This window comes from Taeniopygia guttata, chromosome 5 (genome assembly GCF_048771995.1).
Source record: "Taeniopygia guttata chromosome 5, bTaeGut7.mat, whole genome shotgun sequence".
NCBI lineage: Eukaryota > Metazoa > Chordata > Aves > Passeriformes > Estrildidae > Taeniopygia > Taeniopygia guttata.
In genome coordinates, this window is record NC_133030.1 from 6055860 (window position 1) to 6069719 (window position 13860).

Below are 13860 nucleotides of genomic sequence, written 5' to 3' on the forward strand. Positions count from 1 at the left end.
TTGTAGTGAAATGCAATTCTTGTGAGGGGTTTCATTGGTGAAATCCATTTATCTGAAATGTTGTAGAATGCATAAGCACAAGCAAATACAAATAAAAATAATGTGAAGCAGTAAGTAATTTATTGTAGCTCGAAAACAGAGAAAACTTATAACACTGTATTCTGAGAAAATATTGGGGTTTTTTAGACATATCTCCCTCAGAGAAAGATAGTTTCAAATCCTTTTTAGTTGTCTCAAAGCAAATAACATCAACTTGTTTAACACAGATGCCATCATGTTCAAAACTCAGTTAGGAAACTGGTGGAAATACAGACAGGTTAACATTGTGAAAAAAAGAAAATACAATCTAACTGGGAACATCTGGACCCTTCACTCTAGAAGGGATCCCTAACATAATGGGGCACTATGAGTCTAAAATTCCAGTCTAAAATGTGACAAGTACTAGTTTAAGAAGCAATAATGTTCCATGAGGTTCCTTGTCTTTATATACTAAACGCAAACATGAGTCTAGTTTTATCATTGTACCTTTTTAATCTACTCTTAAGAATTTCTGTAAGATACAACTCACAAATTTTTCCTGCAAGGAGGAAAATCTTAATCAAATGCCCTAGGTACTTAGCAATGTGTTGTTTAATGTTTTACTTGACAGCTATCACTTGGTGTCATCAACAGCAATTTGAATCTGATGCATCCATTTCTTCTCATTCACACTCTTTCTTTTCCACTTGAGTGAGGCCACCAAACCCAATTCCTTTGGGACCAAAGTTTTTTGCATAGCAAACTGCAAAAGAAGGAGTGGGAGGTAAGTGGTACTTGGAAGGGTCTCAGAGGTAAATGTCTTTCAGTTTTCATTTTTAAATTACTATCAAATTAAGGTTGATGAAAAGGAAGGAAATCTGAAATAATGTATTTCCCATAAGTTTATCCAGGTCTTAGTAGTAAAACTGGTATTATGTATTTGAATTGCACAGAAGTTGCATCTGGTGATCTCAAAGAAAGTTAAGAAATTATATATATTTTTTAGATCTAAGTAATACTTTCATTAAAGCTATTTTCCTATCCGAAATGTTCAGTAAAACTTGGTCTGATGAGTAATGCAGAGTAAGCCAGAGATTTTTAAGAAGAACTGGAACATAATCCAGAAACTATTGATGGGCATTTAAGTAACTCCATTTGAACTCTCTATTGGTTAGTATGTGCCTAGTTGTTTATCACAACTCTGCTAAGTTGTAATGGTGAGCATATTTCTCCAAATATGCCAGTTTGATCCACTTGTGGTTGCCAAACTGTACCCAAAGTCACAGAACGCCAGTATTCTTTTACAGGGTTATCTATATATACAAAGTTTAGCTTTGTATATAAAAGATTCATGTTCTTTTTTTCCCCCTTAAGCTATTACTAGGACTCGAGTGAAGTCTGTGAACTTTGTGAATCTGACAAGAACATCTAGACAATTTTTGCATTATCTTCTCTGCTACCAATGCAGTGGAAATATCTTTAAAATTTTACTGGCAAGAATTCTGATTTGGAGGACTAAAGATCTGTATCTTTGTGGATTTTTTATTTTAGTGAGCGAGACTGTGCAGGTACAAGAGCCTGCCCAGCAGATATGGCCAGTGTTCTGTTAGAAGGTCTGACAGATTTGAGAGGTTGTCCCATTTGTAGAAAAATTACAGCTTTATAGCTAAATATAGTTAATAGTAGAAGCTGCAACTGCAATGTTACTGTAGCTCTTTGCTTTCAGAAGGTTGTTAGAAGACAAAAATGGAATTTTTGGGGAGTATTAAGCGTACAGCAAGGTAAATCACAATGGCAATCCTAGGTGAAAAGAGACCTCAGTTGAGATTGTTCTGTAGCCCCAGTCACTCTCACCTTTACAGTAGAGCTCTCCATCCTTGTCTGTAACGTTGGTGGATTCCAAACTCTTCCCACAAATGGCGCAGCGGAAGCAGGTCTTGTGCCAAGGCTGGGCAAGGGGAGACAATTCATGGTGTGGCACAGAAAGTGCACAGCCAGCAGGCACAAGAAACAAAGAAGTACTGCTTTGTGTGGTGTGGAAAGGTTAAAATTCATTTGTAGATCTTGTGGCTTCCATTTTTAGTCATTCTGGGTTAGCCTTTTTTCAGTTATGTTGTCTAATATATCTTCAATTGCCACTACACATAAATGTTTATAAATATACCCAGAGATGGAGGAAGAGCCAGCTTGTACAGTAATCTGTGCTTGGTCCTCAGACATCAGTAAAAAGCAAAAAAATTGAAAAAGATTTACAAAAAGTACAAGATTTTAAACCTGTTGCAGCAATTTGCAAATTCAACTCTGTGTTTCCTTTATGAATGAAAATTTAAATGATCAAGGACCTCTTAGCTATAATTTCTCACCATTATAAAATGGTGGAGTTTTTTCCCTAGTGCTGAAGTCACTACTTACTTTTCCTCCTCCCATGATCTTTTCTGCAGCATACACTGATTTGCCACAACGGGGACATTTATCCACATCTACCATCTTTTTGGCAAACTTTGAAGCATTAGTTGGTGTTGAAGGGCGAGCAGGCTTTGGTGACCCCCTAAAACAGAAGTTTTTAAAATCTTACCTTCTTTAGAAAAAGGATTTAATTATTTTTTAAATAAGGCATAAAAAACCCTAAATTGCTTGTATCTGACATGCAAAAAGGGATAAAAAAAAAATCAAAGTATTCTACTGAATTCTGTGTTGTGTGATTGAGAAGCTTTTAATGTAAGCTCTGATATTACCTGTTCTGGACTAAGTTCATGGAGCTGGCAGCAGCCACACGCACAAAAGATTATATTTAATGAAAATTGAAGTAAAAACCAATTTTCTCTCATTGAGAAGTAACAGGGAAAGTACAAGGAAAAGATGTCTCTAATCTTTGTAACTGGTTATCTGCTGGTACTCATCAAACTGAAAATAGAAATTCAGGTTTTGCATGCCATGGTTTCATTAGACAGTGAATTGAGGTTCTTACCTGGCCTAGGGTCAAAATGACATCAGAAAAGTAGCTTTGTTTTTTATTTCTGGACTTTGTGCTTTAAATCATTGTGCATAAAGCCTTTCACTGAATGATTTCTGAATTACCAGATAGTTGGACTGCAACAGGTCATTTTATCCACAGGATGCCACAGTTTTGGGTGCGGAACTCTGCCCATAATGGCTTTGTATGGTACAAGGAGTTACAGTTAAATACATTGTTTAAGCTTTTATTTCCTGCACAGCATATTGGTTAATTGGTTTCTTTATAGCAGACCACCAGAAGGAAGAAGAAGCATTGTTGATTTAAAAATGTGCAGCTTTGAGAATTGCAGGAAAATCCTATAAAAATGAACTGTCAGAGCTAATTATGTGCTTTTGGAAGATGGTATCCCATTAGAATTTCTCTGTTCAAACACATTCTCAGTCTGTTGTAAGTGTTATTAGAACCACAGGGAGGATTTAGAAATGTTATTTCCCCCATTGAGAGGAGAACTAACAGTATGGGGTAGTGTGATTATTTCTCTAAGAGTAAAACGTTAACTGTGTTTTAGCCTCTAACAGGAAAAAAAATTATCTTTTTTTATGGTCAGTGTGACTTTACCACTATTCTACAAATGGCAGATTACAATTGCAGTGAATATTTACATGTGTGGTGGCATATAACGGCTGCTTCTACAGGATAATTGCCTGTTGAAGTAGGGTATAATTTGTAAAGCAGGCTTAAAGAGACTGAGCATCATTAAAAACTGTGAATTACTGTGTCCATGGAAGGAAAGGGTGTAGGAAAGTCAGCTCTGCTCCTTATGCTAGATGTTGTTATGGAAACAGAATGAAATATATAAAACCCCCTGGTAAGAGACAAATAGGACCAGAAAAAGGAGCTGTCACTGGGGTTTGACTCACTGCTGCAGGTTCAAGCCCAGGTGGTCTCCGGTGTCAGTGCTGAGGCATCCAGCTCCTTGTCCAAAGCCAACCCCTTTGGGGCCGTATTTTCTCCCATAACAGGTTTTGCAGTAGATTTCAGATTCATGAGCTGCTACTGTGGTGCTGTCCAGAGCCTTCCTGCAAGCCACTGAAAACAGGGACAGAAAGGCACGTATCAGCAGTTGCCTTTTCAAATTTGAATTTATGTGGTTTAAAATAATTGCAATTAGTATTTCTTTTTGTTTAGCTTTAAAAATGTGGGGAAAGGAGCCAGTCAGTATAAAACTTGTCAGTATAAAACTTGACTGGGCTGTTGCTGATGTAAGAGTGTGTGCACGTAACCTGTTCTTCTTTTGCCACTATGAAGTTAATCCTGTAACCCCGGTGAAATCTAGATCTGTGAAGCTTAAAATTGGGCATCCTGAACTCCCAAACCTTAAATAAGGGGGGAAATAAGTTGCAGGGACATTGGTCTGGACTTCTCAGAATACTTGCTCTGAGTCTGTGGGGGCTTTTTCAGCTCAGCCCAGGCTGAGTTTTAACATTGACTCCTCTCTGGAGTCAGACAGGACATATTGGGGTTTTTTTTTGTCATTATTTGTTTGTTGGAGCTGTGACACCAAGGCAAAGCAAGGGTTAGCTCTGCCAGACTTCCTCCAGGATGAGAGGAGTGTGGCTGTATTGAATCTTTCAATTCAGATTCTCTCTTGAAAACCACGATTTTGCAGTATGCTAAAACATTACTATTTCAGTACTTCTTAACAAACTCTTCACTGTTCAACAGCTGTTGATTAGAAGTGGGGAAAAATAGGCAAAACCTTTCTCTTGAGGTTCCTTAGTACAATGCTTGCCCTGCAGAGGGCATTCCAGGCACGGTTATTGATAGCTTGGGAAACAAAGTTGGTGAGTTCACGTATGCTACAGAAAGCTGTGAAATACAGAAGTATTGGAAGTGGCTGAAGTGGAAGTTCTGCAGGAGGTGCCTGAGGGTTTGATTGGCACCTTTTCCCCACGTTTACTTTAAATGTCCTCCTCTCAATCCAATTTATCCACCGCAGGGAATTTACACCCTGCAACCTCTGCAGCTTTAATTACAGACTCCTAGAATGGTTTGGGTTGGAAGTGACTTTAAAGATCATGCAGTTCCAACCCCCAGACCAGATTGCTGTTAAGGGGCAATATAACTAGGTATACATCCCCAGCTCTCTGGTTATCTTTGTAGCTTTCCTCCTCCCTGTATTGCATGAAGGGAGAAATAATTTGCAAAGATCTTTATACTAAACAGAAGTAAAATTAGGCACTTCTGTAAATGTGTGAACCTGATCTCCTCGTACTACAGTCTTGCTTTGAGATTGTAATTGTATTTGCTAAGGGAGTTAAGGGATGATGGAAACTCTAGCAGTGGATTAAGTGTTTCTATTTCTGGTACCTTAGGGATAGGGTATTAATTCACCACAACAGATGGAGCAAAAGGTCTTGAAGTGCTGTTGTTGAAATAACTTTGAGACCTGTCATCTGCCAACAGATCCTGCTCTCCTGCCGGCGCTGAGGAGATCCAGGTTGGTGGTGTGAGATCCTGCCAAATGTCCATCACAGCTGCACTTTGGGTAAAAGCTGTCAGTGAAACATCAGTCTGCAGGTAAACAGGAGTCTGCATGGGAAGGAGGGATTGCTGGAAACAAATTTCTCTCTTGCAATACTTGTAGGGAAAAACTATGGAGCGGAGAGAGTGTTATAAATAATTTAGCTTGTCTCATTCTTCCTGTGTTAACAGGTTGCTTTGAGTTGTTTATAAATCTGCTGAAATTGAACTCTTTGGCCAAAAAATACCGATGTGTCTCACGTGCCTGGGCAAATATAATGTGAAATAGAAGATATATTTGGAATAGTTCTATATAGAAATACACAAAAGTACAGCTAAACTAAGTGTTTGCATGCCTGAGTTTAGGGTTAGGGAAAAATTGGTTTCCTTCTGTTGAGAAATAAAATCCTATAAATGGTTCATTAAAAAGTTCATGAATGTGATAGATGATCCTGAGGCATCCAGAGCTGCTGAATAGTGTACATGAATCATGGGGGAAAGTAAAGCCAATTAACATACCTTTCATATGCCAGCTGGGCAACTTAGATGCATCTTTAGGTTTTGACCTTAAACATATTTCTGATGGGAATACTATTTTTAGTATCTAACCTATTAATAATTAATTCAGACTTAAAACAAGGGACAAATAAAAGAACATAAAAAAAAAAACCCACAACAAAATACACCACCAACCTAGAAAAGCCCCACAACAAACTAAATATTTGATAGAGCTAATGAATGTAAGTTGTTTATCATGAATCATTAAAAGAAAATATTTAATTTGTACTACACTTGAGTAATATTCATAACTATGCTCTATTAGGGCAGATCTTTATTTACTATTTATTGTTATAGGCAGAACATGGAAGCATTAAGAAAGTTTTAGTTGAGACTGAGATTTTCCTTTTACCATTCTGTAAGTGTTGGCTGAAGGTTGTCAGTTAACTGAAATTTTTTTGAGGGAATCTTTTCTTACTTGGCCTTTTAGGCATCACTAAAGGCATAATTCGTACTTTCAGGCATCACTTTTGGGGCACCTGGAGAAAGGCAAAGACACCTCAGGTGTGTCCTTTGGTCTCACTCTGCAAAGAGCTGTTCTGTATCAGCTAAGCACGTAAAGTTAGTCTGATGCCTCCAAATAAGAAGTCTCTATCCCTCCAGAAAGGGAGGGAGAAAATTGGATTCAGTGGCTCCTAAACTGTCATGCTGGAAGTCGTACTGCAAAAGTACCAATCCCAAGTATTGTCTGCAAAATAAACTCTTCAGCTGTCTTTAGTTCTTAGCAAACTGTTCGGTCTCTCACTCTCCACAAAGGACAAACAGAATGGAATTGGTACTTTCTCTCTGAAATTTTTTGGTTTTTTAATTTTTACCTCTTCTTCAGAAAAAGCAAAATTCCTGGAAAATAAACATCAGAGAGGAGTGTGGAGGGAAAGAGTAAGTGAAATGGGACTACCTGACATATGGGGAGGAGGCTGAGGTACATGCAGAGTTGGTGGGAGGTTTTGATGACACCAGGGTCTTTCAGCTTTTAGGTGTGAAACAAAATAATGTCAGGATTCGCTGTGAAAGTAATCATCTCCTAAAAGTAAAGAAGTAATCATCCTTCTGTCTGATCAGTGCTGTTTGTTTAGTTCTGCAGGACTTTTTAACCTGAAGGAAACCTGTAGTATGCCACACTGTGGGACAGAAGGAAGAAAGTCCTGGAGATGGACTTAGATACTGGGATTCTGCAGCACCTTCATGTCCCTGACAAAATCCATCTCATATTTGGGCAAAGAAAAGCCAGGAGCCCAAGAAGCAGATTGCTCCAGGTAAAAGGCAGCAAAACTGCCTGCCAAGTAATACAAAAATAAATGTTCTGGCTTTAATTGAAGAGTTATACAGAGCTATAGGGGTGCTGTGATGTTAAACCATTCAGCCCAGCTTACTGCAGAGGAAGCATGACTTGTGAAAACTCCTTCCATTGCACTGGATTTCCTCAGCGTGGTACACTGTCTTTTCACAGGCTCCACACTTGGCTCCTCCTCCCCAGTTCGGCATCCTTATCTGAAGGGTTAACCTACGAAATCAAATTACATAAATAAATGCAACAGCAAATGTGAATTCTTTTAAATCGAACAGCTTGACTTAAAAAAAAAAAGATTTCTTTCCTCCCTCTCCAGTCAACTGCTACTGCATGCTTGCAATATACTTCGTACCTGTGTGGTAGCAGAAGTGGGGGTGCTACCCTGGTGCTTTGGGGACAGGACAGTCCAAATCCCTGTGATTCTCTTGTACAAAAGGATATTCCTTAGCTTGGAATATTGTGATGGTAAATATGTGAAATGATTGCGAGGTGTTTCAGTGAAAAGGTGCTAGGATCACTCAACCCTCTTCTGGAAAAGAGGATCTAGGGTTTATTTTCCATCAAATAGTCATTTTCTTTTAACACTGCCCTCTCCTGTACCCCAGCATAACCTTTTCTGAGTTCCTCATGAAACAGCCACAAGTTCTCTGTGCTGCACAGCCACTGTAAAGTAATAATGGACAGGTTGCTGAGGTGCTTAAGGTGTGTTTTTTTCCCTTTGTCAATTGCATTTAAAATCTAAACATCAGAGAAAACAAAGGGCCGTGGTTTCTGTTCCATTCCTGCTGTTCCAGTTTGTACTGGAGTGCCTTGCCCAAGGTCACACAGGAGGGCAGGAGTCCAGCCCAGGTCTCCTGATGTCAGGCTGAGTGCTTTTCCCTGTGATTGTGCAGTCACACACCTGGAACAACCCCAGGCTCCAGTGTGCCCTTCTGTTTTCTTGTTTGAGTCATTGTTTCTGGAAAGACTGGGACGTCATCTGCACACTGAATTATCAGGTTGTTCCGAGCTCCTGGCACAGGCCTTCCTCCTCCTTCTTGGAAAACCAGTCACCTTCTTATTATAGTTATTTTGAAGCCTACTTGTGCTATTTGTATTTGATTAAATTCACCAAAAGGTACTTTTAACTAAGAGGAGGATTTTGAAGGCTTAATCAGGCCTGCTACTTGAGAATTTTCTTCTGAGGTCAGGTGATAGAGAGAGGGGAATTTATCACAGCAGTGATGTAACAGAGCTGGTCTTTTCAATTAGTTGCATTTTAGACTAACATTTTACTATATATTTACATTGGACTAATGTCCTGTGCTTATCATCATCTCAGTGACTTCTGCACTTTAATCTTCTGGATTTCAGAATGAAATGAACAATGTCTGCATGCCAGCTCTGCACCGTGAGGGGAATCCTTTCTGACAACTAAGACCAAAAATCCTGCAGTGGTATGAAATACTTGTCTGTCCAGCAAAAGGAAGGGACACAGACTGAAGCAATAGCACTGGAGACATGTCAGTGGGGGCAGGTTTTGCAATCTGTGTTTGATAACAGTGCAGATACCAGCGTATCCAAACATCTCTGCCTTACCACAGCAGTTATTAGAATATCCTTAACCCTGTGTAATTAAATAGTCACTGTTGTGACTGCTACCTTCATTAGACAGTGTACCTGTCATCCTCGTGCAAAATCCAACCTCTCCTCCTCTTTGTGAGGTTGACTTCTGCTCAGCTGAACACCCTCCCCAGCTCAGCCAGCCCAGCCTCCTGCTGTCACACAGCAGCAGCGCTGTTAATCTCTTCCAGACCCTCCCAGCTCTCTTGGGAGGCTGCTCAGAACTGCTCTGGCAGTTCCAAAACGGCAATGATGCAGAAAGGAAATGAAAACTCAGCTTTTTTCTAACTCTGTTTATCTGTATTGTAACAAGTGAGAAGCAAAAAAAAACTGATGTAGCTGAAATAAGAGACAAAACTCTGCACAATGAATAGATGATGAATTTGATCTGTCTCACTCAGTGAAGCCTTCACTGAGCAGCACTGTTAAATTGGTTTTTCAATTTCTTTTAAATGTGAGATAATGGAACAGAAAGGAATCTTTTATGTAGGTAAAATCTTATTCTCACTCTGCCATTCTATATTTTCTTCTATTTTTAAAGTACTTTTGTGTTGGTGCCATTTTTTCTTTCTCTTACAAAAACAGTTCAAGCGATACTTCAAACATTTTAAAAGAAGGAAGAGCAACTGTGGATAAAAATCAGTTTTGTGACACTTCCTTGAAAATTAAATGTGATTTTTTTTATCTACAGTGTTCCCTTTCAAATCAGGTTTCCAGTGGAATCCCTTCCCAGCTGAGGCAGCACTGACAGCTGGCTGGGAGGAGAGTGGTTTGTACCTCTGATCTCTGTAAAGCTGCTTCCTCTCTCTTAGGTCTCCTCAAAGGCACACCAAACCTCCAAAACTGTGGCAGCAAGGATAGTTGTTGGAAAGTTACTCCAATTACATCATCAGCTGAAGGGGAAAAAATAATCTCTGAAAAATTCTGATAAAGTATGATAGTGAACCTTGTGCTGTCAAGGGCTGTGGTTAAAGCTCTTAGAAGGATCATTGTTCCTGAGGCTAATTATAGTAACATGACTGGGCATGCATACACATTTTCCATGGGTTTTTGGCATCACCTGATGGGAAGCTGTAGGAGAAAGAAGAAAGGCATGGCAGAAATATTTCTGTAAGGATACTGGGGTAAGAAAGAAGTTCATGCTATGATGTCTGTGCTGGCTGGAGGAACAGCTGGGTGAGGTACCAGGGCACATCTGTACTCCTCCTGTCCGGGCTTTGCTCATCCCTATGGAGCTGAGTGGCCATCCCCGGGGATGCTGCCTGTGCAGCAGGGTCACCATAAGAAGGTAATCTCCACTGGGGATGTGGCACTCATGGTTTTGTACTCATCTGAATTATAACAGTGGATAAAGCTCCATCCTTTCAATAGAAATAGAACTTGGTCTCCCATTTGTCATCAGAAGAAAATAGATGCAAAGTCTCCACTTCCCATAATTTCATTCATGTCAGTGTCTAAATCCCTGTGAAATTCCCTGGACTTTGTTGTCTTAATCTGGTTAACTTTTCATGTCTGCTCATCACATGGTTAATTATATTCTGGTGATCTGGTGGGAAGTGGAGCAGACTCATCCTAAAGGTAAGAAATGCGTGACACAGAAACTTCTGAGTGTTAGTTGCGACGTGTGGGCACGCAGGGTGCTGTCAGGCTGGAGGAGTGTTCTCGGGCTTGCTCAAATGCTGTTCAGCAGCTTGTGTCATTCTTCAGAATGTAGCTTCTATATGGAGCAGACTTTATACATCAGATGTGCAGCCAAGGATTCATGCCTCCCATTATTTAGAGCTTATATCACTACTTTGTAGGCTGGGCTTGGAGCAAGGAAGCCTTTGAAGTGTTGGTGTGCTCTCAACAGGCATGAAAACATTGTGACCTGTCTTCTTTCGGGCTGTTAGTCATACTGTCCAAATCTGGATGTCTAATCTGTCAGATTAGAGGGTCTCTCTCTAATCAAAGTGCTATTGATAAGGATAAAATCAAAAAATGTATTTTGATCCATTGATCTAAGTGGGTGGTGGATGCAGTACAGGCCTGATGAAATGTGGAGTAAAAGGTAGTGCTAATGCCTGACTGAGCTGCAGGTTAAAAATGTGATTGATTAATGGATTAATTGGAATTAATTCTGGTGCTTCCTTGCTAAACACAAGGTTTACCCTTCTTTGTGCTCAAGTATTTGACAGTCTAGAGCTCAGGTCTTATCTGAATGGACTGCTGGGTTGTGCACTGTGTGGCTGGCAAGGTTATGTCTTTGCCAGGATTTCTGTCTTGTGCTGCAGGATGGCTTTGAAGGGGATAAGCAGAATGGGCAATATTGGTCTTTGTGACCACTGGCAGTAGAAATTCTGAGTGGGAGTGTTGGGCAGGGTGTGCCTTGCATCTCTCTGCGTTTTAGTTCCAGCTAAACCTCAGAGAGATAAGAAAACTGATTCCTTGATTCCTTACCTAACACACAAGCAATAATAATATAAAACTCACACACCCCTGTCTACACTGAAATGCAAAGTATCAAGGCCATATTTGAAATTCTTTTCCCAGCTGAAGTCTGTGGGAATGAATGCTAGTGCAGCCAGAACTTAACTCTGGTATCTAATCACAGCTCTGCTGTGACCTGTCCTGTGACCACCGTGACTCGTTTGACCGTCCTTAGTGGTACTCACCTCACCAGCACCATGGGGGTAACAAGATATGTCTTCCTTTATATAATAGCCATCAAATGCTGCTGTGGTTTTTCTCTGCAGCTGACACTCACGGTGAGGTTTTCTTTTGATGTGTCTGCATTTGAGATGCCACTGCACCTCGAACAGCCTGGAGGTGTTTCTGTCAAAATCCAGGCCCTTGTGGGACACGCTTCTCCCTCAGCAGGAGAGATTCACAACAGAGGGAAGACTGAGCTCATTTGTGTTTGAAGACTGAGCTCATTTGATGGAGATATGATCTTCTTATGTGTTTATAATCATATTTCTGATATTCCAACACATTCAGCGGGCTGTGGCTACAGGTAAATTTTCTTAGTGTCATACATTGTGGCTCCACCACAATCACATAATAACCAACATTTTCCCCTTTACATCTTGTTGCAGTAAAGCAACACAGAGAGGTCAAGGTATGGGGATTCCAACACTGGAAAGTAAATATTGATTTTTCACTGACACTAGTCATGCTAAGTTACACGTGGCACTTTGAAACAAAAGATTTTAACTGACTTGATGTGAAGCACATGTGCATTGCTGAAGGGTGATAGATAGTGCCCCATTCCCTTGCTTTTATCTCTGTTCTTCCACTTTTTCTATTATTTTCTAGCCTAGTTATGCCACTTGTCCTTCGAAACCTCCTTGATGCACACTTTTGCAGAAATTTAAGATTGCATCTCCAAAAAATACAGTATCCTGACTCTAGAACAAGATACTTAATTCTGACTTAGAAACCAACCACACCCCGCATTGGCGTGCTTGCACATTCACACTCATGGCCCAGTCTGATCCATGTGGCTGTGGAAAGCTGCACCCTGCTGTACAAATGACCCATTCAATTTTCCAGGCCTTATCCTGGGCTATCAGCTTTCAGTATTCCTTCCACAAGATCCTTCTCTAAATTCTTATCCCTGCACTAAGTCCTTTAAGTGCCAGGCAAAACTGTTACAGACTTTGAAATAGTACTGTGATGACCGAGATAAGACACAGAATTATTTTATCTACATGCACGACTTTATTCTCTGAAATAATTTTACCTTTAGGCGGAAAACTAGTAAAAACACATATGTATTTATGTAGTTATTTATTTATTTGAATTATTGGGGTTTTGTTCTGAAGATTTGACCAATCATGCTCTCTTAGAATGCTTGAATAATGGATTTGGGAATAATTCTTTCATCCTGCATTCTTACCTAACCATTTCTTGTCTAATATGCACAGAAGTTTTCTTCTTATTTGATATGAAACTAGTTAAATATTCATCAGCGTTAAATATTTTGAAGATTTTGGGGGGTTTGTTTTGATTTTTTACTTTTAGGATACCATTATGAAAGCACACAAATTTTTATGCTGTGTAAATGCACTTTCTAAAGACTGACTGTTGGCAGAAAAATAACTTTGTAGATTTGTAACAAAATTTTTAAACATCCTGAAACTTCTGTTACCCAGTCTTGCCTAGTCCAAACAAGTGTCTCTAATGAGGATCCCCCCAGCCCTGCTCTTGCAACACCAGTAGCTGTTCGCCTGGCTGAGCCAGAAGAATCTCTTTCTGCTGGCTACTCCAAACCTAAAACACTGCTCTGTAGGACTCATATTTCTGTACTATACCTACATGGTTTGCTTTGTCAGGCAACAAATTGTTTCTATCAGCTGTTAGGAATAAAAAAATACCCAAACCCTTTTTGGCAGAACCAGTGGGACTCTACTCACCGGAGTCGAAGTTTCTCCTCCTTTTCTTGGGTCTCAGAGGGTTTGAACGGGAGGGGTTCCTGCTCTCTTTAAATGCAGTGACCACCTCTGCCAGCCCTATAAGCTGGGAGGGGAGGGGAGTGAGAGTTTCAGGGATCTGAGCAATGCCACTGCTATCACCAAGCTGAAAATAACCTCTGACAAAAGCCTGGCATTTTGTTCCCTTATGTCTGCTTGTGAGTAGGTGGACAACAATGCAGCCCCTCAGATTACACCTAAAGGACATTCCTGACTGCAGCCTAACAAATCAGAAATAAAGATTAAAGTTGTATAGTTGCTCTACTGCATTGCTTGAATGTGAATCATAAAATAACAGTCCTTGAAATTATGATCTCGTTATTAATTGTCACATTGTCAAAAATAATTTACCAAAATAATTGTTAAAAATAATAATACATCAAAACTTGTTTGTAACACCTCCAGGAAAACAGCAGTTTTAAACTAAATAGCATTTCATTCTGCAGTTCATGATTTGA

General features: G+C 39.8%; 1 protein-coding gene across 1 annotated transcript; it reads right to left on the reverse strand.

The window, feature by feature from the left end:
* Positions 1–98: 98 nt before the first annotated feature.
* CSRP3 (cysteine and glycine rich protein 3) lies at positions 99–13473 on the reverse strand. The gene is made up of 6 exons (XM_002186859.7): positions 13346–13473; positions 7429–7559; positions 3895–4063; positions 2431–2566; positions 1873–1966; positions 99–781 (listed from the first exon to the last, which is right to left on the reverse strand). Exons 2-6 carry the CDS (start codon positions 7538–7540, stop codon positions 702–704), a joined length of 591 nt encoding a protein of 196 aa, XP_002186895.1. The 5' UTR covers positions 7541–7559; positions 13346–13473; the 3' UTR covers positions 99–701.
* Positions 13474–13860: the final 387 nt, after the last annotated feature.